General features: G+C 41.2%; 1 protein-coding gene and 1 long non-coding RNA gene across 6 annotated transcripts in view; one reads left to right on the top strand and one right to left on the bottom strand.

The window, feature by feature from the left end:
• Positions 1 to 911: 911 nt before the first annotated feature.
• Positions 912 to 11,061, top strand: CCDC14 (coiled-coil domain containing 14). Of its 3 annotated transcripts, none has more exons than XM_032115209.1 (13): positions 912 to 958; positions 1,999 to 2,054; positions 2,513 to 2,576; positions 3,280 to 3,352; positions 3,447 to 3,587; positions 4,632 to 4,871; positions 4,962 to 5,056; positions 6,003 to 6,567; positions 7,091 to 7,232; positions 7,831 to 7,910; positions 8,341 to 8,559; positions 8,644 to 8,776; positions 9,835 to 11,061. In XM_032115209.1, exons 1-13 carry the CDS (start codon positions 926 to 928, stop codon positions 10,802 to 10,804), a joined length of 2,811 nt encoding a protein of 936 aa, XP_031971100.1. In that variant the 5' UTR covers positions 912 to 925; the 3' UTR covers positions 10,805 to 11,061. The 3 variants fall into 3 exon arrangements, with proteins under 3 accessions (XP_031971100.1, XP_031971101.1, XP_031971102.1); XM_032115211.1 differs by lacking the exon at positions 912 to 958 and adding an exon at positions 1,315 to 1,351 and having other exon boundaries at positions 9,835 to 10,804; XM_032115210.1 differs by lacking the exons at positions 912 to 958; positions 4,632 to 4,871 and having other exon boundaries at positions 1,041 to 2,054; positions 9,835 to 10,804.
• Positions 3,565 to 22,427, bottom strand: part of LOC116446825 — a 30,624-nt gene continuing 11,761 nt past the window's right edge. For 2 of the 3 annotated variants that reach the window (XR_004241395.1, XR_004241396.1), the window contains exons 2-3: positions 10,571 to 10,777; positions 3,565 to 4,405 (exon numbers count right to left, since the gene is read on the bottom strand). This is a non-coding gene — a long non-coding RNA (uncharacterized LOC116446825). Of the gene's footprint in view, positions 4,406 to 10,570; positions 10,778 to 20,229; positions 20,284 to 22,427 lie in introns of those variants that run through there. The other variant, XR_004241397.1, reaches the window with a different exon arrangement.

Below are 22,427 nucleotides of genomic sequence, written 5' to 3'. Positions count from 1 at the left end.
GATAAACAGTGTGTGTGCTCGAGAGTGTGGAGCCTGAGGTACCATCCTTGATGATGTGCATAAATGGGTGTTCTCTGGGAATGCCACAGAAGGTTTAACAAGCTGCGAGGCAGCGTGCAGAACCAAGAACCGATGGATTCAGCCTGCACACTATGATCCAGCACCTCCTTTCCCACGTCAGCCTGCTTTACCTTCTGTCCCTCCAGCAGCACAGGCAGGCCCGGAGGGGCCAGGCAGGACAAAGGGACATAGACTCCAGCTGCGCCAGGCGAGATTCAGGTTAGACACGAGGAGGAATTTCTTCACTGAAAGGGTGGTTAGATATTGGAATGGGCTGCCCAGGGATGTGGTAGAGCAGCGGACCCTGGAGGTGTTTAAGGAAAGACTGGAGGCGGCACTAAGAGCCACGACCTGGCTGACACGGTGGCGTTCGGTCACAGGCTGGACTCGACAAGCAGGGAGATCTTTTCCAACCTGATCGATTCTGTGACCACTCACCTTCAAGGCTCGGTTTTCCACTTATTTTATGAGTATACGGAGCCCCTGTGCCACAGGGATTGCTCTTCCCAAAGGTTCCCTAGGGAACCGCACGACACTCGGCCGCAGGGCGGCAGCCGGCCGGCACCACCCGCCCCGGGAGGGGACGCTCCCTCAGGCCGCGCACCGCCCCCTCACGGCCGGCCTTAGCCCCGCCCTTTGCCCTTCTCGCCTCCCATTGGCTCTTCCCGCCCTCTCTCCGCCAATCCCCGGCCGCGCTGCCTCGCCTCTCTCCCTCCCCTTCCCGCGCCCGCGGCCGCCGGCGCGCCGCGAGGCGGGGGCGTCAGCCCCGCCCCTGCGCTGGACACGCCCCTTCGCGGACGGACCGGGTGCTGATTGGTCGGCGCGGGCGCGGCGGGGCGGACGTGGGCGGGGCCGGGCCGGGGCCATGGCCGCGCCGGGGGCTGCGCGGTCCCGCAAGGTGCGTGAGGGCCGGGGGGAGCAGGCGGGGCTCGGCTCTCGTTCTGGGTCTTCTCGCCAGAGCCCGGGTGTGCTCGGAGGGGGTGAGGGGCCGTGGGGGGATCCCTCCCGCCGTCCGCGTAGCGACTCCTGCGCGAGGTCGGGCCTTCCGAGGCCGAGCCCGGCTTGCACCTCAGCCACCTGACGGCGGTCCTGAGGCGCTGTGTGCGGTTCTGGGCTTGTCTCTCTGCCCGAGAGACGTGAAGCTCCCAGAGCGGTTCCAGCGGAGGGCAACGAGGATGACTGGGGACTGGAGCATCTCTCTTACGAGAAAAGGCTGAAGGGGATGTGGATGTTCAGCCTCGAGAGGAGATGACTGAGAGCGGACCTTAGCAATGTGTGTAAATTGCTAAAGGTGGGTGTCAGAGGATGGATCCAGGCTCTGCTCGCTGGGGCCGCGCAGTAGGACACGAGGCAATGGGCAGAAACCGACGCACAGGGAGCTCCCATGTGAACATGAGGAGGAACAGGTTGTCCAGAGAGGGTGTGGAGTCTCGGTTTAGGAGATATTCAGGAACAGGTCGTGATGCAGACCTGTGCCGTGTGTTCTGGGATGGCCCTGCTTGAGCCACTGTGGTCCCTTCCAGCCTCACCCACGCTGTGATTCTGGCTGTGTGATTGTGTGACTGTGATTATGTATTTGTGCTGTGTGCTCTGGCCATAGTTGATTCTTAAAGTCCCCACGGTTCAGGTCTGTATTTATCAAGCCTGGTTTCTGTTTGAAACGTGTTTGTACATCAGCCCTTGGAGTGTCCTTAGGTGAGTGACTGTCTGTAGAATGCTGTGGCAATTAACAAAGCATCCTGCTGTCAAGGTGTGCTTTGTGAAATGAAACCCACAAGTCTCAGGCCTTACTGGCCCCCTCCTTGGCCTGAGAGCTTGAAACTTCTCTTGAACTGATTCACCTCGGCAAAAGTTCTTGGAATTGGTGGGCAACAGTAGTCTTCAAGTGTGTTGTGAAAATACTCCATGAAAATCAAAGTGTATTTCTGTAATCAACAGGCTCTGTCTTCTGGAAGGCTGTCAGGAGCAGCTAAACTAACAAATGGAAGAAAACAGTAAGGCCTTATTCACAAATACTGTTTAAAATTGGTGTATTTTGGAGCCTTATACATGTCATACCTCGCAATTGACAGAAAATCCTTGTGTGTATATATCAAACATTTTGAGCTTAAAGGTTCTAAGCAGCCCATGGACAGACAGGCACAGACTGAATAGAAATTTTGCATAAAAAAGTACAGATTTCAGTCTTCATCTTTTATTTATAAAAGATTGAATTTATATAGTTACTAGCTGTAAGACTGTTGAGTGGAGACTGAATTCTTCTTTGATGTAAAGTGTTATTATCTGCTTAACGTGTTTGTTGCAACCATGCAAAGTTTTCAGAAAGTTATTTTGTTTCATGATAAAATTAATTTTCTTTTGCTTGCTATTATTGAAGGAAAGTAAGTTGGTTTTTTTTTTACTTTGTTTCATATTAAGGAGGTTGTATAAACAATGAATTTCACTTTTTCAGGTTTGTCTTAAGGAAAGGATGTCATTCTGATGTCGAATTCTATTCCACTGAATCTGACGATCAGGTAATTAAATGACTCTTTAACACAGTCATCCCCCTTATCTAAAGAGAAGGGAAATTGGAATACCTTGAGTAACAGAGGAAAGCCACATTAATTTAGATCTTAATTAATTTGCATCTGAACCTGAAATTGCTTCTGCAAGGCAAGCGAGAGTGTCTGTGCTGCATCTTGCAGATAGGAGCAGATGGGCTTTGTGTGCAGTGAGTTTGGCTCTGACAAATGTCCTTAAGGCACAGGATACATTTTGCAAACACAAATAAGCTTCTGATGGGCAAGGGCTGGCCCTCACAGAAGAGCAGTCACCCTTGTTTGGTTTTTGTGCAGGAAAGAAAGAGTAGCACGGAGTCAGGGCTGCAGGACTGGTTTTTCTGTAGTGCTGAGCCAGTTGTCTTCGAAATACAAGTAGGCTGTAGATAAATGTTTAACTGTACATGGAAATAAGAATAAAACACATACACATAATTAACATAAAATCCAGCAAAGGGACATGAGTGCAACAACACAATTTAGTTATTTTGCAGAATCTGCATGTTTGCAAACTTCCATGGAATTGCAAAGTTGTACATTGGAAATGATACTTTTTTTTGGTTATGAGTTGTTCTTTGCCAGGTGGCAGAGTGGGGTACACTCACATCTAAAACAGCATCTTGGTTTACTGAAACAAAACGCTGGTACTCGTTTGCTGACTGCAGTGTTCTTTGTGCAGGTTGATGCTGTTCATAATGGACTTGACCATTGTGCAGCTTTACTGAAGAATGTCTTACACAAGGAAGCTACAGGTTGTACCTATTGAAAACACAGGTTACATTTTTAGGTTTTGTAATACTCTCTTTATTTGTTTTGTTGACCACTTTTTCTTTCAACTAATACTAGGAAGGGAGACTGTCCATAAACAACCTGGGAAAACAACTACTTTTAAAATTACTTCCAAGCCTTTGCTAACCAAAGGAAATACTTCCAAGAAGAGGGGGTTAAAAAGAATCATTACTCCTGCCCCTGTCCAAAAAGAAATTGGTAAGTGGGCTTTCTTAGGCTTGATTTTTTTTTTTTATTCAAACAACACTGAGTGACTCCTCAACCTCTTGAGATACAACAAGGCTTCAAATAATTGTTGCTGTTTGTTCATAGGTTGATCCTGGGTTGAATCCACAAAAGGATGTATTGTCTTTTAGAAATCTTAAATGTTTACTAAATAATTCCTGAAATTCAGAGATGTTTGAACTTCATGTATAAGGAAGAAAGTTGAGTGTGTTTACAAATATCAGCATCATCAGGTTTATCTAGTAGGAAGTGTGGAGGAGAATGACAATACCCTTTCCTTATAGCTCTTGGACAGGGAAGCATTGCAGTCCTTGGCCTCAGTTTAGGATCCACTGCTAGAAACTGGTCTGGAGTTCAGTGTCCAAGCCAGGCTTTTCTCAAAGAAGGATCTGTGGAAACAGGGAAGTGTGGCTAGAAATGACAAGAGCTCAAATGATTTAGTGGCCAAAACACTGAATAAAAAGGTAGATGAAGTGCTGTTGGCTGAGTTGCTCCCAGGGGAAATACTTCACTTATTATCATTTCTGCCTCTCTGCGCCCTGTTTCTTCTGTGCAATTTCTAATCCAGTAGGTGGGTGGGGCCTGTAGACAGGTGTGTAGCAGAATGCCCATTGGGAATTGCAGGAAGTGAGCATGTAGCTGATATCTTCCCAGTGCTGTAAAATTACTGAGTTTTAATTGTACCTAAGCAGAGATTTTAAGAATTGCATTTTAGAACACACCTTCTGTAGGATACCTTCTGTGCTTCCTTCAAGGACAGCTGCCTGTCCAACTGGTTTAGGTTGCTCTATCTGGAAGAAAAAATTGATGGATTAATTTGCTGGTGAATCAAAATCTGACTGGAATACTGGATCATAATTTGCTGGTGAATCAAAATCTGACTGGAATACTGGATCATAAGATCTTTCTTTCCATTTTCAAGGGAGCCTGCCAGAATCTGCTAGACAATACAATGGGTTTGTGTAGATCAAGAAGACAGGCACCTTCAGACTGAGGTTTTTTGTTCTTTCTCTACAGTGCCAATATCAAATAGAAAAGTTGCCTTATCTACCACACCTTCTACTGAGAAGGAACTTTCCAGTGCAGCACAGAATCAGATGGTTCAATCAACGCATGTGCCTTGCAATGAACACTCTCCTGGGGTGTATCAGAAACTGTACGAGCATGTGCAAACTCAGATGTCTCTGATAACTGGCCAACCCCCTCAGAAGAGTAATGAAATTCCTACTGTAACTCCTCCTCCTACCTCAAATCAGGGTTAGTGGAACTATTCATGTAGAGCTGACTATTTAAGTGCATGAGTTTTGTCCCACATTGCCCTGATCTATGAACGTTGTTTTCTTTTAGGATGTCAAAACGTTACAGCTTTGAATTATCAGTTACCTGCTTCCACATCAGCACTGTCCCTGCAGCATTCAGCTAATCCCTTATCCACTCAGTCAGTAAGTAAAAGTTTGATTCTCACTATCAATAAACATTGAATTAGCACTGCCTATATATTTATGCGTTTACTTGTCGGTTTTCCTAATAATTTTCCTTTAAAAAAATTGTGTATTTCAAACTGTAGTAATGCACAGAGAAAATGCTGCTATTCAAAACACATTTAATGTAGACACCAAAAAATGAAATTAGAGGCATTTCAACTGGCTTCTTGTTTCTGCCTGGGGAATTCTGTAATGGACAGCAAACATGGAAAGTGCAGGAAATTATTGATTACTATTAATTGCATTCTCAGTAATGCACACTAGGATCATTAACCAGCTCCTGATAGAAGAAATCATATATCATATGGAGCTTTCCCTGCCAATGATCAAGGCAATTATTTCTTCAGACACGCTGCATTATCTTGGAGCCACATGTTCAAATGCCTGTGTATTTCGGGGAATAGAATAGAGGTGATGGAGAATACCAGCTGCCACCTCGGGAAATGTAGCAAAGGGCTTCCACCTTGAATCTGTAAGGCTGTAGACTTATGTTCCATCTGCAGGTAGTCCATGTATTGCTAGTGATGACCTTGATTTTTAAGAAATTCATCTACTTAAAATACTGAAAGGTAACAGTGTTGTCCTTCATTTTTTTTTCTTCCCTGTTCTGGTTGGATTCAAGAAACTGCTGAGGTTTTTTCGTTACAGAACAGTTGTAAAAGAACTGTGCTTTAATGTTGCCCATAACATTTAAGATAGAGGTAATCTAAATCAGATTTACATTTTAATTGCTCCTTATTATACATGAAAATTACTCAGTTATTAATTTGTAGTTATTCTTATAATTAGCAAAGAATTAACAAGTCTACATTGAGTCAGACAAGTGTGGTGCTGTTAGGTTTTCTTCCCTAAAGATATAAAAATCACGTTAATTTTTTGTTTAATTAGAATATTCTTTATGCAGGGCGTTCCTGTTGACAGTGCCAATCAATGTGTGCCAGAGATGGGAGGACCTGTGGTTTGCCCAGTGGTTTCTGCTGCTCCTGCTGCTGCTGCACAAATGCAGTCTGGCACTGCTCTTCTTGGTGTGATCCCTTGTACAGCACCAGGAGCATCAACCCCTTCAGTGCCTGCATTGATCCCAACATCTTCTGGCACAGAGATGGCCCCAAGCCAAGGGCAGCAGATAAAAGAAGCAGACTTGATGCGGTGCATACAAGTCCTGTTACAATCCCATGAAATGCTGAATGGCAGGACTGAACAGAGGGGCCATCATCACTGTCCAGCAAAACATGATGGCTCCTGTGACACAGAGGAGGATACTCCTGAAGAGCACAGTGAGGACATGGTCAGTGAAGAAGATGAATTGAATGTACTTGATGTATCTCCAGTGAGAGATACAAGCTGTAAGACAAGTTATGTGAAGAAAGTTCTAAAATCTAGAAAAGAAAGTCCAGAAGAAACAGCCCATAAAGTTAGGACTGTAAAGTATCTTATGGGTGAGCTCAGAGCACTGGTAGCAGATCAAGGTGAGAACATTTTCATTGTGTAGCAGATTTATTGCGTGCAAATAACACAAGTGCTCTATTAAAGAGTGAGCATTTCCGTTTCTGGAAGTTGTATGTGTCAGATGGTATGTGCCATGTTACTGTGGTTTCCACAACTGTAAAACCTTCAGGATTCACTCTGGATAAGTATTAATTTATTTTTGTAATGTTTTAATATTATCATGACAGCAAGATAAAGGTTGTTGCTATTTCATATAAAGAGCTTTCTCCTAAGAAGGGTCCTGGTGTGGACAGATTGCAGTAACAGTCCCACCAAAGCTGGTTGGAAAGAGGGTGGGTTGTGTTTTACTGAGGATGTAAAGCATAGTTTTCATAGTTAAGCTTAACAATTTAAAATAAATACAGTTAAAGGTGAAGTTTTCTTGGGGAAAAAACCCTAGATACTATTAAATCACTTTGCAGATTGCTTAATCACATGTAAAATGTTAGTTGTATTACAGATTTATAGGTTTATGGAGTCTCTTTTTTCCCTCACTTCTTGCAGGTGACTCAGAAATGTTAAGGTTGATGAGTGAAATAGAAGACTCTGTATCATTGCTCCCAGCTGTAGTGGGAAGTATGACTGTCCAAGCTGAAATAGCTCTGGCTTTGCAGCCTCTGCGGAGTGAGAATGCCCGGCTGCGCAGGTGGGGAACTCAGTGAGCCTGTGGTTACTGCAGGTGCCCCTAAAGCATCTTTAACTGGTGTGGTTTACATTGCCTTTGTTAAGGCTCTTCCCTTCTTGTCTGTGTAGTATTTATGGATTAGAAACTTTTCTGGTAAGGCAAAAAAAGCAATTTAAAAAAGCAATTATTAATACATAGCATGACTTTGGTATTTTAGTAGCATCAGTTACCTCATGATTGGGCCTTTGACTGAGTGAGGTCAATGCATCATTCTGAAAACTGCAATATCAAGATAGTTAGCCTGCTCATATTCTTTTTGTAGTTGGCTCTCAAGTGCAAAAGTGTCTCTCATTTCAGGGGAGTTCTCAAACTGGGTAGCACTTCAATTCAGAACAGAGTTATTTAGTAGATATTTACCAGATACTTGGAAAGGGTCTTTTGTGTTGAAGAAGTACCAGAATGTAAGAAAAATGTGTTATTAAGACTTGTTTATATTCCTGAAGTATTACCTGACATTTAATTCTCAAAAGCAACTTCTCACCAAAGTAATTTAGAGTGCAGTCCTTTTGAGCATATTCTAATATTTCTGAATTTGTGCTTTTTCACAATTCCTGTTTAGGAGACTAAGAATATTAAACCAGCAGCTTAGGGAACAAGAAGGCAGTGAGAAGACATCTGGACAGAGCTGCAACTATGAATGTAAAGTACCAATAATGTTGCTTGATAGGAGCATATTTGTTAAAGCTTTTTTTCAATAGATATTATTATTTATTTATATATCTGTAGTTTCATATGTCTGTATGTGTTGTGGCCTTTACTAATAGCTGAGTTAAGTGAGTGTAATGCTGCAACTGTATTTGCATGGACTGTTGGGCCTTTTTAGACTCAACGTAGTGGGATTTGGCTCTATAGCTGCCAAGCAGATTATTTTTCATTATGTGCCTCTTAAAATGAACATGACTGATTAAATAATTAAGAAGGAAGCTTGAACTTTATCTTGCTGCAAAAAAAACCCCTTCTATCTGTAACCAAAATTAATATTACCAAGTTTATTTTAAAACTTAGTTTGGTTTAGAAATTCAAGCTACCACACAAAACACTTAAACATTTTATGTTTTACTTCTGGTAGTGGTTTCTTTGCAGTCCTTGAATATGATGCTCCAGAGTCAATTGAAAGAATCGCAAAAAGGCCTTGATTCACTGCAGGCTAAAAATGAAGAACTACTGAAAATAATAGAAAGTCAGAAAGAAGAAAATAAACATCTCGCAAAAGGTTTTCATGATAAAGAAGAAGAATTGCTTGAAAACAAACAGCATTATGACATTCATTCTACCAAGCTCAAGATTGGTGCGTGTTTTCAATTTGGCTATTCTTTGTTCAGCATTTTGAAAGTGAGAAGAAATAATTACAAAGTTCTTCTTGGCATTTCAGAAATGGAAGAGGCATTAGGAACTGTGAAGAGCCTTCAGTTTAAGCTGGAAGCTTCAGAGAAAGAAAATAAGATTTTGGGCATAACGTTACGTCAGCGTAATGCAGAAGTTAAGAGACTGAGGGAACTCACCAGGTATTATTGGCTAAGCTTTTTTTTTGGTCTCCTGACATTATTTTTCTTTTAAAAAAATATTTATTCTTTCTTATTCCTTGGGGTTTTTTTTTTTTCATACTGTGGATTTTACCTTAGTATCTTGGTGGTGAGAGGTCATAGGCTAAAACTTCTCTTTGCAGTTCATTTTGTTATAATGCTGCTATAACTTTGTTTTAAAACAGAGTTATCATATTCCATGACTTGGTAAAGTAAAATACTATCTGCCATAACTTATGTGAAGTCTTAACTTTTAATAGCAGATCTGCCAGTAAGAACTATTGCTGTGAATTTATTTTATCTCGCTCTTTTATGCTGAAAGTAGTAGCAAGCTGGGAGACATAAATAGCTTTTTGCAGATGCATAAAGGTGTGTATATACAATTGCTTTGGACATGTTGTGCACAGGAAACAAAACTGTTGTCTGTTGTGTTTATAGTTGGGACTGATGGGAACAACAGAGTATTTTTAATAGACATGTCAAATTCTTCAGCAGTTTAGATGCTTCTATGACTGCTAGCTGACCACCAGGTGGTGGTAGAATGATGTCACATTACATGTATTTGTGTATATGCTAGAGACGTAAACATTTAAATGTTCATCTTTTTTGACATAGAAAGCAGTAAGTTAGAAGAATTATTTCTTTTATTATGTTTTTTTAAAATTAGATGCAATGGGAAGAATAATTCAGAAAACCTTTCTTAGTGATTTTGATAACTGCTTCTATCTTCTTTGTAACAGTTTCTTGGCATCAGTTTATTTCATCTTGTGCTGCTCAAAGCAGGTACACCAGGAATAATCTGGAGAACTTCACTGGGCTGTGATATTTTAGTTACTTTTTAGCCACAGTGAGCTGAAGAAGAATTTAAAAAACTTGGAATTGGTTCACATTTGTACTGCATTTTATGACAATATGTAGCAAGTGCATTGCAACTTTGCCACAGTCTGATACAGCTAATGTTTTTTTTCTACAGAAAATTTTTAAACTATTTTTTTATAGTGACTGATTTTGAATCTGTCTGGTTGGTCTTACCTTAACAGAACCTTGCAAGGCAGTATGGCCAAGCTTCTGTCTGACCTCACAGGGGACAATGTTAGACCCAAACCTGAAAAAACTCTCTCGAAATCTCTTTTGGAAGACCATGAAAAGCAGATGCACCCTGAGCCATTTCCTGGGAGTACTTCAGTAATGACTTACCTTAAAAAATTAGAAATGGATCATATTTTGATAGATACAGATCTTCAAATCCCAAATAAAATTGGAGAAGCAGAAATGCAAAATCTGTCCTATGAAAAATTTGCTGCTGAAGGAAGTAAAATTAACAGTACATTCACAGAAGAAGGAACATCTGCTCCCAGAGTACTACCAGCTCCATTGAAGCAAGATGCAGAAACAGGGAGTGATTCTGGGACTTTACTAGATGACCAAACCAAGTTGGATGAGACAATTTATATTCCACTGACTAGCAGCGCCTCTAAAAAACAGCAGCCAGTCTCTGGAAGAAGTGGTGTGCTACCCCAGAGCAGAGGGGCTTGCCAGAGGTTGGATTATTACTGTGATCTTCCAAGCTCCATGCAGCAGTATGGATGTGAGGATCCAACTGTACTGGATAAATTAAGTGCTGGGTACAGTGTGAAAAAGACTGTGGAAAACACTCTTGAAGTTACAGGGGATAAAGCGAAGCCAGAAGGAGACAAAGTGAGACCAAGAGGCATTCCAAGTGGGGCTGCAAAAGATTTCATGGATAAACCAGACCAGCCTCAGCCTCGTACATACCCTCGTGCATCGATGCCATTTCCAACAGGGATTTCTCAGAGAACAGGCAGTAAAGTAGCTGATTTTAGTTGCATTTCATTTGATGATTTATCAGGGAGGTCTGACTGGAGTGCATCTTCTTTCTCAACATTTACGTCTCGAGATGAAGAGGACTTTAAAAATAGCTTAGCAGCCTTGGATGCCAACATAGCCAGGTTGCAAAGGACTCTGCAAAGTAACATTAGGAAACAATGAGTGTGAGAAAGCAAAATGTGCTGCAGCTATTAGGATAAATTAAGTTTTTCTGAAGTGCATTAAGTATGGTACTGATACATATATATTTCCTAGCTGTCTCAATTATGGATAGAATTTGTCCCTTTTTAGTCTGTGGTGCTGTTCCCCTTGAAGTGTACAACTTGAAATAACTGTCTTTTTATATAAAATAGAAATGGCTTTTCGAATTATGACTTAGTTTTATACTCTTTACTTGCAAAATTAAATGTACTTGTTCACTTGTGGGTTTTTTCCTTCCCCAAAGAGCTATTGCAAGGTGCTGTACATGAGCAAGAGGTTCCACAGGTAGAGGCCAGGGCAGAGCTAGTTACAGAGTAGCTCTGCAGGAATGCTGACAGTTACAGTTGCTAAGTCAGAATCAGGCTATTCCAAAAATAAAGGCAGCCATCAATATTTGATTTTTAGTGTATAATATATATTGTAGGAAATATACGGAACAATCCTTTTTCATTCACCACTGATAAAACTTTATATTCTTTTTGGAGCATTGTACTTGAAGGAAAAATGAAGTGGAGAGTCCAGACAAGGGCAAGAAAAGAATCATCAAAGTTCTGTTGTTTTCTACAATTCTGTTATAGGGCATGCTTTTTACAAATGTTTGCCTTTTATCTAAAGTTAAAGGGAATGTAGAACCCGTGGATAAACACAGAACAGAAAGATGCTGAGGAACAGAAGCAGCAGAGCTGACACAAAGGAGGCAAACGAGGCTTTAGCTGAAAGCTGGCAAACCAGTACAGTTAGGAAAGCACCAGAATACACAGCATGAGGAAGGCATGGAAATTCTACAATTGTTGAGGTGTCAAACATCTCTTGGACATAAATACAGAGAGTCTGGACTGAATCACCCGAATTGGCTCTCACAGGAATGGGAGTGGAGCAGGGAATGATTCCAGTCTGTTGTTCTCCCAGACAGGCTTTTCCAAATCTCAGTCTCAAGAGTATGCATAATGTAAGTGTTTAAGTTACAGGTATGGGAAGCTGGTATTGCTACCATTCTGTGTGTCTTACACCCTCAGCAGTGCTTCAGAGCTGTTTTTCAGGCAACATATCTTTGGAAAAGGAACAGCAGTATAAAGACCTCTATTTAAGACTGCTTTTTCTGCAGAATTGCTGATTATTTTTTTCCTAGAAAACATTGTTGTCCTTCCTGGCACTCTTTTCTTGTATGTTTCCATGTAGGAGAAAAGTCCATCATGGTTATCTCTTTGAGTGGACACATCCTAAAGTTAGGATGCTGTCCATGCATTGTGCTGGGGAGCAGGTCTGTGATTATTTTAGTTACTGGTAACTGAGTCATACAAAGGTATGAAGAGAACACACACTACAGAAGATGCCAACTGGCACTCCTGCTTTGAAAAAGGAAAGTTAGACTAAATAGTGACTTCAGTCATGTAGAATGCTTTTAAGGCTTGGCCTGGATTTCTGAGTATTCTCCACACTCATTGTGCTCAGATTCAAAATAAGGTTGATGGTATGAAAGTGAACAGGTTTTAATTAAGTATTTACGAGTAGTTTCAGTGTAGAAACTAAGGAAAGTTTAAACTACTGTTATGGTGTGGGTTAAAGACAATAAACTCTAGTCTTTAGAACTCACAAGATAGCTGAAAAAAGATGGGAAGAATATTCACTAGTAGACAACTCATTCAGTTTTCTCCTTGCAGCCAGGACTTTCTCCATTTGAAGGAGGGTATTCCTCCTGGCCAAAGCTAATGGCAGTGTATGTTAAGGCAGCTGTGGTGTCAGGATGCTCAAGCACATTGTTCTGGTGTTGAGAGCATTTACACTCACTTTTACCTCAATGGGGGAAGATGTTTCATCATCTTACTTGTTTCCTGTTTGCCTTCACAAGGTCAGTTCTATGAAACCAGGAGATGACTGGGAACATACTCTTGGGCATAATGGCATAGGAGCAGGTTTGAAATGTGTGTCCACTTCCAAGGAGGAGAAACTTAGAAGAGACAGGAAGGAGGAGACTTTTTTTTAAATGGTCCTTTGTTTTGTTCTCCAAAATGTCAGTCAGAGCTATAGCAACTTAATGAAATGTAAAATTCCCCATATATGGGCATTATGAATGAGCACTGCTACATGTTCAGTAACAGCTGCTATGAAACATCTCTTCTGTTGTATGGATTCACTTGGACAGCTCAAACTGCAACACCAGTACTCATGATTAGATATTATGAAAGAAGTTTTCATTATGAGACTGGTGAGGCATGAGAGGAGGTTTCCCCCAAAACTTGTGTATGCCCCAACCCTGTAAGTGTTTGAGACCAGGTTGGACAACAGGCTGTACTAGGCTTTGAACAACCTGCTGTAGGGGAAGGTGTCTCTGCCTAGGGCAGGGGTTTGGAACTAGAGGGTCTTTAACATCCCTTCCGACCCAAACCATTCTATGATTTTATGTAGCCTCATGTAGGTTTTTCGTATAAACACAGAAGTTACAAGAGTTTCATTTTTACAAATAATATTCTGTGAAGTTGTCATCTGCACCTTCCAGTGATAGGGGAAGAAAAGGAACTCTTTAAAACATGCCATCAAGCTCTTTTTCCTTTATGAACCCTTTCCCTTGTGGAACATGGAAAAGATTGGGCAATACTCCAGAATATTCGAGTTTAACCCACATATAATTCCCTGCTCTGGTTTCTTGAGCAATAAGTGCCTATAATCCAGTGTTCCATTCCAAGAACTGGGGAATGGTAATTGCTCCCTGCAAACACAAAGGATTGCTGCCTTACTACTGTGTCCAATTCCATCAAAAACTTCATAAGGAGCAAAAGCTGCCTTATTTGCCAAAGTGAAGCCAGTATTGCATCTGTGTGTGTTAAAGTTACCTGGGACACCAGTTGAGGTCAAGTGGCAACATCATTCACTTGCCCATGGAAGGGAGGTTTTAGACCTCAATATTTCACAAAGTATTTAACAAAAAAAGCTCCAAACAACCCAGGGATTGCTGCTGTTACCTCAAGTACCTTTCTTGAGTCTCTGACTTAATGCAGGTATTCTTAACGAGGGTGGGTTTTTTTCTTAGAAGGGAAAGAAACATTTTCTTTGTTAGATCAGAGAAACTAAGGCAAAAAGAAAAAAAAAAAAAAAGTAATAGGTTTAGTCACTTCACAGTGGTCCCCAAATATTGTAGATGAATATTCAAGTTTGATCAGCCAGAACAGGGCTGCACACCTGCCACAGCACTAGAACTTAGAGATGAAAATGTCAAGTCAGATTTGAGGTATTAAAGTGGGTATGACACACAATTCAGTCCAAACACAGATTTAACTAAACCATCCTAGGTCGATCAGACTACCCACATTAATGATGTGTTTCTGTTTAAGCTCAGGCAGCCCATCTCAAGTGGTTCTTCAAGATTAAGGCAAATAGTGTTAGAGATAGCATCTGTCTTCCCCAAAATTCAGGGAATTGCTTCCATAATTTCCTTGCACAACAAAGTCCTAGAGTCTCTTCTCCTTCAGCCAGCTGCAGGGATATTCAGGAGTCTTCACTTACATGAGTCAGGGATTTTGCCTGCAGAGCCTTAGGTACAGAGGAGTCAAACAAGTAGGAGATGAAGTCTTACTGCTGAGCTTACTTTAACCTCTGCTTTAAAGTGAAATGAAGAGTCACTGTCACTTTCATGACTGTTCTTGCAGTTTGAGCTGTAACCAGACAGGAGCCTGAAGATGTCATGGGTTAGCAAAGCATCATCCCGGAAGTGATGTGGTGCCTGCTTCGCTTTTCTCCTAATTCTTACCTCACAGAAGGTAAATAGTATGAATATTTTGGACCAAACCACTACAGAAGAGAACAGCTTTTCCCCAGCCTTTGATTCGTATTGCAGATGATCAGGTCTCTCTTCAGCATAAGCATAGGGTGAGTTTGTTGTTTTCTCTTTAAGGTTGTACACTTGTACACATATGGTATTTACATACACAGTATATAAGCTGAGAAATCTTTTTGGTAGAGAAGAAGATGGTTTCTTTAGTCTCCAGATTTCTCTTAATCTGTGAAAATGGATTGTTTGTGTGTTCTGTAACAGTCTTGGGAAGTGTATCCACTCTAGCTTTTTGCGTTTTACTGCAGTGAGGAAGGGAAAGGTGCCTCTCTGTAAGCAGTCCACACTGCTTTCCATCCCAAGGCTTGGTGAAAATGCCACAGTTACATGGGGATCTTTTTCAGGGATAAAATCGTATGTGAGCAAGATGTGTCAACCATGGAATTCAGATTTACACAGATCCTGTGGTCATACCTAAATGCACCATCAGTGAACAATTTCACTATTTGAAGACCCAACAGCAAGCTGAACTGAAAGACCAATGCTTTCACAGACATCTTCTGTTTATCAGGGCACAGAATGGAGAGAATATTGTCCAAAGGTTCTCCAGTTGTACTTCTGGCCCAACAAGACTGGAGTCACAGTGCACTGTCATGCAACAATCCCCAGTCATGAAGTGACACCAGTAGTATTGCAAGTTCAGAGGCAGGGGCACGTGGTGAAAATCTCCTTTTTGCATGCATGGGAATATCCATTACTGAAGTTTTTACACTGTGTTCCAAAGACAGTGTAAAATTGGTGCTTCACTGACTGCCTTTAAAAAGAGCAGCTTGAACTGCTCAAAGTGTAGTGGCCTTCTGTGCTACACTTAACATTATGTGGTTTGTAGGCTCTTTAGACATTTGAATGTCTAAAGACCACTTAGAAGTATTATTTCTTTTAAGACTCCTGGTTTTGTCCAAGTCCATGATGAATTCTGGCTATTTCTCTGCTGCAATCATAAAGCCAAAACATATATTTTCTTACTGCCTCCTCCCAGATTCTATTCTGTATTTAGAAGCTAGCAGTGATGGTTTTGGACTTGCAATTATGATATTAAGCTAAGTGTAAACTATTTTTCTTGGCCTAATCTAGAATATAAATAGCTTTAACATCAGTTTCTGGTTCCCTTTATTCCCCGGGGAATGCCAGTTCTATTCCATAGTTAGTCTCAGTACTAAGATCATCCCAACATCACCCTTGCCCCAGCACCCTCTTTCCAAGAAACACAAGCAAACCAGGGCCAAGTACTCTGCTGTACTCCCCAAGACTTCAGACAGACAGCACTGGGAGGATGTTCCCATATACTCCCTGAACCTTCGTCCCCCTTCCCTCCCAGTCTGCAGAGATGCAGCAGTTCACCATGACACTGAGCTCTCTCCAGCTCAAGTGTCGTCTCCAACCAAAGTTTCCTTTCCATTCAAAGAATTTTCAGTGTGGCATTTTTATGTCTCACACAGGCCCCTGGGCAAGAACACGATGTTCAAGGACTACTGATTTTTACCTGCCTTCTGTAACACCAAACATATGGGAATGTTCTCACCTTGTCCATCTTTTAAACCATGACCCTCTTTGTGAGAGAACAGTGAAGCCACCCTGTAAGCAGTGAAGCAAGAGTTTAAGTGGCTGCTTTCATAGCAGCCATTTACTGAGGAACAACAGGCTCAGATCAGACTTTGAAGTGAGTTTTTTCAAAAGCACTCACTGTTTTTATTTTAAAAATACTATCCGTCACCAATCCAATTTGTTCAGGGTAACATATACTGAGCAAATATAGGCATCTGCCTGTTCAAGGTTCCTGGTTCTTCCCAGGAGCACTCCTGAACAGGGTCCTGCAATCACTGCTGTGCTTTTAGGAAGCCTCTGAGAGTCACTAACAACCTTCCCTCTGCAAGAGGTAATCACACCTGCAATCACAATGTCATCTGAGATAACAGTGAGCAGTGTGTATACAGACTGAGGAGTCACAACCCTGCCCATTCATACCCTTTGTTGGGTGAACACACATCAGAGACTCCCTCATATGCCATGACTGTCTTTACTCCACTTTTGCCATCATAATCCAGCCCTAATCCTCACAAAAGGGTTAAGGACCTCCCCTGGGAAATCTCTGCTCTGAAAGCCAGGCTCAGAGCGCAGTCACTGCAGCAGAGCTCTCTCCCAGCAGCTGGCTCTGGAAACAAGAGCAGGAATCATCCCCACAAACCCACTGAGAAGTCAGACACCGCTCATTCCTGCAGGCCGGCTCAGTCTGTGTACGGCAGAGCCCCTATTGTTGGTGCTGCTTGGGAAATATTCTAGGGAGTGTGTAATGGGTTGTGCTCAGATTCTTTTATCAGCGCTTAATTAACTGCAGTTACAACACATGTTCACCATTAATATTTTAAATTACTGAGATGTTTGCTAAGTCTATTCTGATGGCCTTCTTGGAAACTTCCACCAAAGGTTCCAGAAGTGACAGGACGTAGTCCTGTGCCTGCGGTACTTGGCCCCTTCTTGCTTAAGGGTCTTCAGGCATGATCTTGGGTGACATGTACATTTCATGCCCATGACAGTACAGAAGGGGCCATTTCTGAAAGTTATCTGAAGCTGATTTTCTTCCTTTGTAAACAGCTCTGGGCATTTCTAAACCACTGTTTTACTCGGCTACAACAAAAGCTGTTGTCATCCAGCCATGCTACAGAAAGTGGTTGCATTGGATTTGGCCACATCTTCCAAATACACTGTTTCATCAGTCATTTCATCCCACAGAAGCCACAATTAGAAACATTTTTGCTCCTAAATTCCAGAAACAACTTCTAAAAGTCTAGAAATTTCCCCCCAGTTGGCTCCTTCAGCTGGATCCCCTCTGCTGAAGTAACTGAACAGCAGCTTCTTCACCTTTTAAGCAGGAACACACAAAAAGCACTCAAAGTCTGGTCTGGATTGCCTTTTGCCGAGACATGGATGACTGCAAATTAAAGTAATTTTAGAGTGCCTGGGTTTTGTTGAAAAATTGTTTAGGGCTCCAAAAATCAGCAAAAGAACCCTTCTCCTTTTGAAGTTTACTTTACAGGCTTGCGACAAGATTCATTACTTGAGTCACAAGGCTTCTAATTGATCATTCTCAGCCTGTGCTCAGACAGCCTGGTGGTGTAGTATGCCAAGTCACCAGGGTGGGTTTGTGGGTTTGCAGGATTTTAAAGAAGTTATTCTGGCAGTTTAAGGGGACATTAACTAGTCTTGTTCCCATCCACCTCTTGTGAGTATTGACAATTGAATCAAGGTTACAATTAATGTGTTCCTTCTGTGCATTATTACACTCAATAACATTGACAGACTGTGCTTTTTTCCTCTGGAGCAGTTTTGCATTTCTTGGTCTAATCTTTGTGGCTTTATGCTTATATATTGAAGCCTCTCCCTTTCCTTCCTGCCATACTTCTCCCCTTACAAATACCACGTTGTATATGGGTCTGCCCCCATCTTCATTCCAATGCAACCCTTACCAGGATAAGACTCTTCCTCGGTTATCCACTGGAGAAAACAAACTCTTACCATAATGGAATCTGAATGTCTCTGGTAGTTCAATATAAATCATAGCTCTAACTTCCAGGGACAGTCCAAGCCAAGTTCCCCAAAGAATGCTTGTAAAATCTGGTACTTGTAGTCACTGTAAGTGTCTCGGCTCTGAGACTGTGAAGGAACTCTGCATCTCAGTTTTAGGATCAGAACCTGTATTTGTTAGATTATTCAGTCTTATCACTATTTAACAGAGAAACTAATAGCTGCCAGGATGTGTTAGCTAAGCTTGCAATCATTCTGGTCTTCCTACTCCATCCATAATTGATAATAAATTGCAATATTCTCATATAAACTGCAATATTCTTTGGTCCCAATGGGTTCCCATTTTCCCATTTTCTAAATAGGCTGAGCAAGGAATTGCTGTTGAACTTCTTGCTACACAGCAGTTTTCAGCAGGATTTTTCATAAGCACTTTTCCCATATGTGATTGTATTGTTTGTATGGCAGCAGGATTCTGTCAGTGATTGCCTACCCTTGGATGTACCAAACACATTGGAGGAAATCATGCTCTTGTCCTATTTATTTTCCTTTCAACTAATTTCTATGTTTTGGTGAAAGCTTGAAAGATACCCTAGGTATCTGTAGAAGGTGGAAGTGGTGACTGTGATAGTCCTGATCTCAGAAAAAATTTCCATGAAATTCAGCTGGAGCTATCCTGGGAAAAGCCTTTCTCCTGCACCCCTGAGCTCTAATGCTGAACATGCTGCTGGCATCATTACATTGGATGTGCAATTCTCCTGAAGAGCTCAGAGCGCAGTGAAGTCTGTAAGTTTTGTGAGACATACATACAACAAAAACTTGCTTTGTTATATGACTTTTGGAGCTTTTTAGCTCTCCTGGTTAATTCTGATCATCTGGAATCATTTAAGCATGAATGAATGCTCTAAAGGTGCAAGGGAAAATAGTGCTGCCTATCTCATTAGATAGGAATAGCATTGCTTCCCTCATTTCTCAAGGAAAGGGCTTGGGCCCAACTTACTACAGTGACAGTGAATGGCAGTGAAAGTCGGACTGGGACTAAAACAGACGTGAGAGAGAGAGGAAGAGAGAAAGTGAGGGAGAGAGAGGGAGAGAATCAGATGAAATAGGAAGAAAATCCCTTTTGTAGATAAAGGAGGAAAAAACCTTCTGCACAACTGACAGCAGCGGACACCAGGACTGGTGACATGGTCCGTCTTTCCACTTCCAGGATGGCTGAGTCACTGGAACACCTGAAGGCCACCTTTACAGTTAGGTGTCCTCACAATTTATATTCTATCGCTTTTGGGCTTCTCCTCTCCACTATTATTTCCAAAAGTCAGTTGCTAGAATGCCTTTGTTTTCAGTTTAAGCATGCCTGGACTGACAAAGGATTCCAGTTAGCTCTAGCAGGCACAAGGTATGTTGTTTCTTTGGAAACATCAACTCTAATTAAAACAGTAGTGCAGATGTAATGCCCTTGGGTGTTTCCAATCCAAGGCATATTTGGGATATGGCATAATTTCTCATCAAAGTGTAAAGGTCATTTTGGGGACTAGTGGCATCACCTCAAGTTTGCTCAGTTGTAAATAAATTTCCTCAAAGTTTCAGTTTTTATCAGTACTGATATTCCATAGTTCAGTACTGGCAATGGAGCACTGGACATCCTTTGATACAATACATAATTTCACAGTCCTACTGTCCCTTCCTCATTACCTTCTCTCTAGACTGCACACATGCATAGCCACGTTAAAAGCAGATGATGTTACATGCATTAAAATGCTAACATTTGTTATTCAGCTTTATTGAAGCCAAATGAGTTCTGGACAAAGCTGATACCTCAGACAAAGATTATGTGTTCAGAGGAAAAGGGCTTTCCAACAACCATTTGTCCAGCTAAAGGCCTCAGGTAGAGGTGTGTTAACAACAGCCAATCTGTTAGTGCTTAGGCTGTTTTCAAACTATAATGAAAGCATATATATTTTTTTGCTAAGCATTTGTTTTTAGATCTCTTTGATTAATTGTTTTCAACCTATCATTACATTTTCCTTAATGAGATTACCTTATTAAAAGCCATAGTTCCATGAATAACTAGCTCATTCGTGTGCTCAGTTCTTTAGAAATAAAGAAAATTATTTCAAATGTTCTCAGAGAAAAAAAGTCTTTCACACTAGAAAAACTGTTAGAGCTTTAATTACAAGTTTTATTGCAAATCATTTAGCACTTGAATGCCTGTACTGATGAATAGGAGTCTGATCTGAGTCTCAGACTCCAGCTCATTCTCTTAATTAATTATGGCCATTTTTCTGTGCAGACAACATAATTATTTCTATTGTTATGAGGCTAAAAGACTGCAAACTAGATTCTGTTTTAGAAGATGAGGGATATGTATAGAGAAAGAATCCTGAAAGTCTAGTACAAATAGGCAAAGAATATGTGTAATTAATTATTATTAGAACCTCTATTTAAAAGCAGGGAGGTTGAGATACAGAAAGCTGCCCAAATCAGATTACATTGTAAGACTGTGGTAAAGAAATTAAAATGTTTCTTGAGCTCCATAGCTGTGGTGAAAACATTTCCCTTTGATCTGACTAGGCTGCCTCTAATTTCCCATCTCCAGCTCACATGAGAGACACGTTTCTGTTCCTAATGAACCCGCACTCCAGTATAAAAGCAATATGTGCAGCATACAAACACGTCAAACAGTTCCAGTCGAAAATTAAACTCTGGCAGGAAAACATACAGGCTGGGGGGGTTTTCTGCAGTTTATTTTGGGGGTGGATTTTGGAGTCCTTTTTTGGTTGTTTGTAACCCCAGCCTTTTGGATGTTTAGGAAGTAATGAATGCAGTGTTTCAACTGAAGCAAGCATAGTTTCCTACTTACATGTATTCAGAGAAAGACAGCTGGTAGGAAGCCTCTCCTTTAAGGGGTAAAATTGCAACTGATTTTTTTTGATGTATATGAAAGCATTGGGAATTGGAATGTCTGGAGACCAACACTTTCTAGTCACATGTGGAAACATCTGTTCTTCTATGCTTCTCACCCCTATCTGGAAAGTGTAGCTGGTCAGCAAGGTTGTTCTTTCTACTGAAACACTCATCACTTCTGAGGTGGCCCATGAAGGTGCTTAATCAGCACTGCTGGGGAGAAAAATATGAGCAATAATCTGATTTAAGAATAACCAAGATGTACCAGAAATACTTCTAGACCTTAAAAAACCTACACCCCACTCATAAAGTTATCAAGGTATCTTTTGAGAGACACTTTCTGTGTAGAAGTAGGTTAATGGGTGTGAGAGGAACACTGACTCTCATCTCTTGCAGCGTGCATACTGATAAACAGCCAGATATTACCATAATTCATCTGGATCTCACACTTTACAATTATCTTTTTCAGGACTTGATTTGTTTCATCTTTAAGGTAGGCATTTTGCAATAGTCCCATAGAAACATCCATCCTGATGAAAAGACACCAAAGATCTAGGGATGTAAGCAAGCTGTGGTTAGTACACGTTTGAAAAGTTGACAAGTTCGTTGGAAGAATCTGCTGGTTATGATATTTCTGTTCTGCTCTGCTCCACTCCTTTATTCTGCAGTTCACCAAAAACATATTTAAGCCTTTGAGCTGTCACAGCCATCAATCTTCAAATATTTCAAACTCATTCAAAGGAAATGTTTTTGAAAATAATAGTAAGAGTTGAAATCTGCATTGCAATGACATCTTAGTCTGTTTTGGAAATCAGAGATGCAAACTAGGCATCTTTTTCCAGATTAAGGCTTGGAAAGGTCTTAGTCCTCTGCTTAATGACTAAATAGTGCCTTCATGCTAAATACAGTGGCACACATATACCTACATATAGTTATACATGTACACATATAGAGGCAAAAAAATCCTACAGCCACGACATAATTTTTAAAAGACTCTAATATTTTGTTAATCCTTATGGTGGAATAACAGAGCATTAGTCAGAGTTTTCTGTATCCAAAGCACTTCCAGAAACAAAATCCATAAAGTGCACACTTTCAGCAGAGTCAAGTCCTGGCGGGGATCTACACTGGATGTCTTAATGAATGCCAGGTACAAAATACGTACCCACAGCTGCCGTCCTTCCCCAGCTAACAGCTTGTGCTGGAGCAGCTTCAAAGCTGGCTGCAGGCATAGCAAATGTATGCACCTGCACTGGGTAATTACTGAGCCTAATGCCAGTATGGATTAGCTTCAGTGCTCTTGTGAAAAAAGTATGGATTAACTCACAGCAT

The sequence above is a fragment of the Corvus moneduloides genome, chromosome 7, assembly GCF_009650955.1.
Source record: "Corvus moneduloides isolate bCorMon1 chromosome 7, bCorMon1.pri, whole genome shotgun sequence".
In the NCBI taxonomy this organism is placed as follows: Eukaryota; Metazoa; Chordata; class Aves; order Passeriformes; family Corvidae; genus Corvus; species Corvus moneduloides.
The sequence above is the reverse complement of the archived record's forward strand: the minus strand, read 5'-3'. Positions and strand labels throughout refer to the sequence as shown.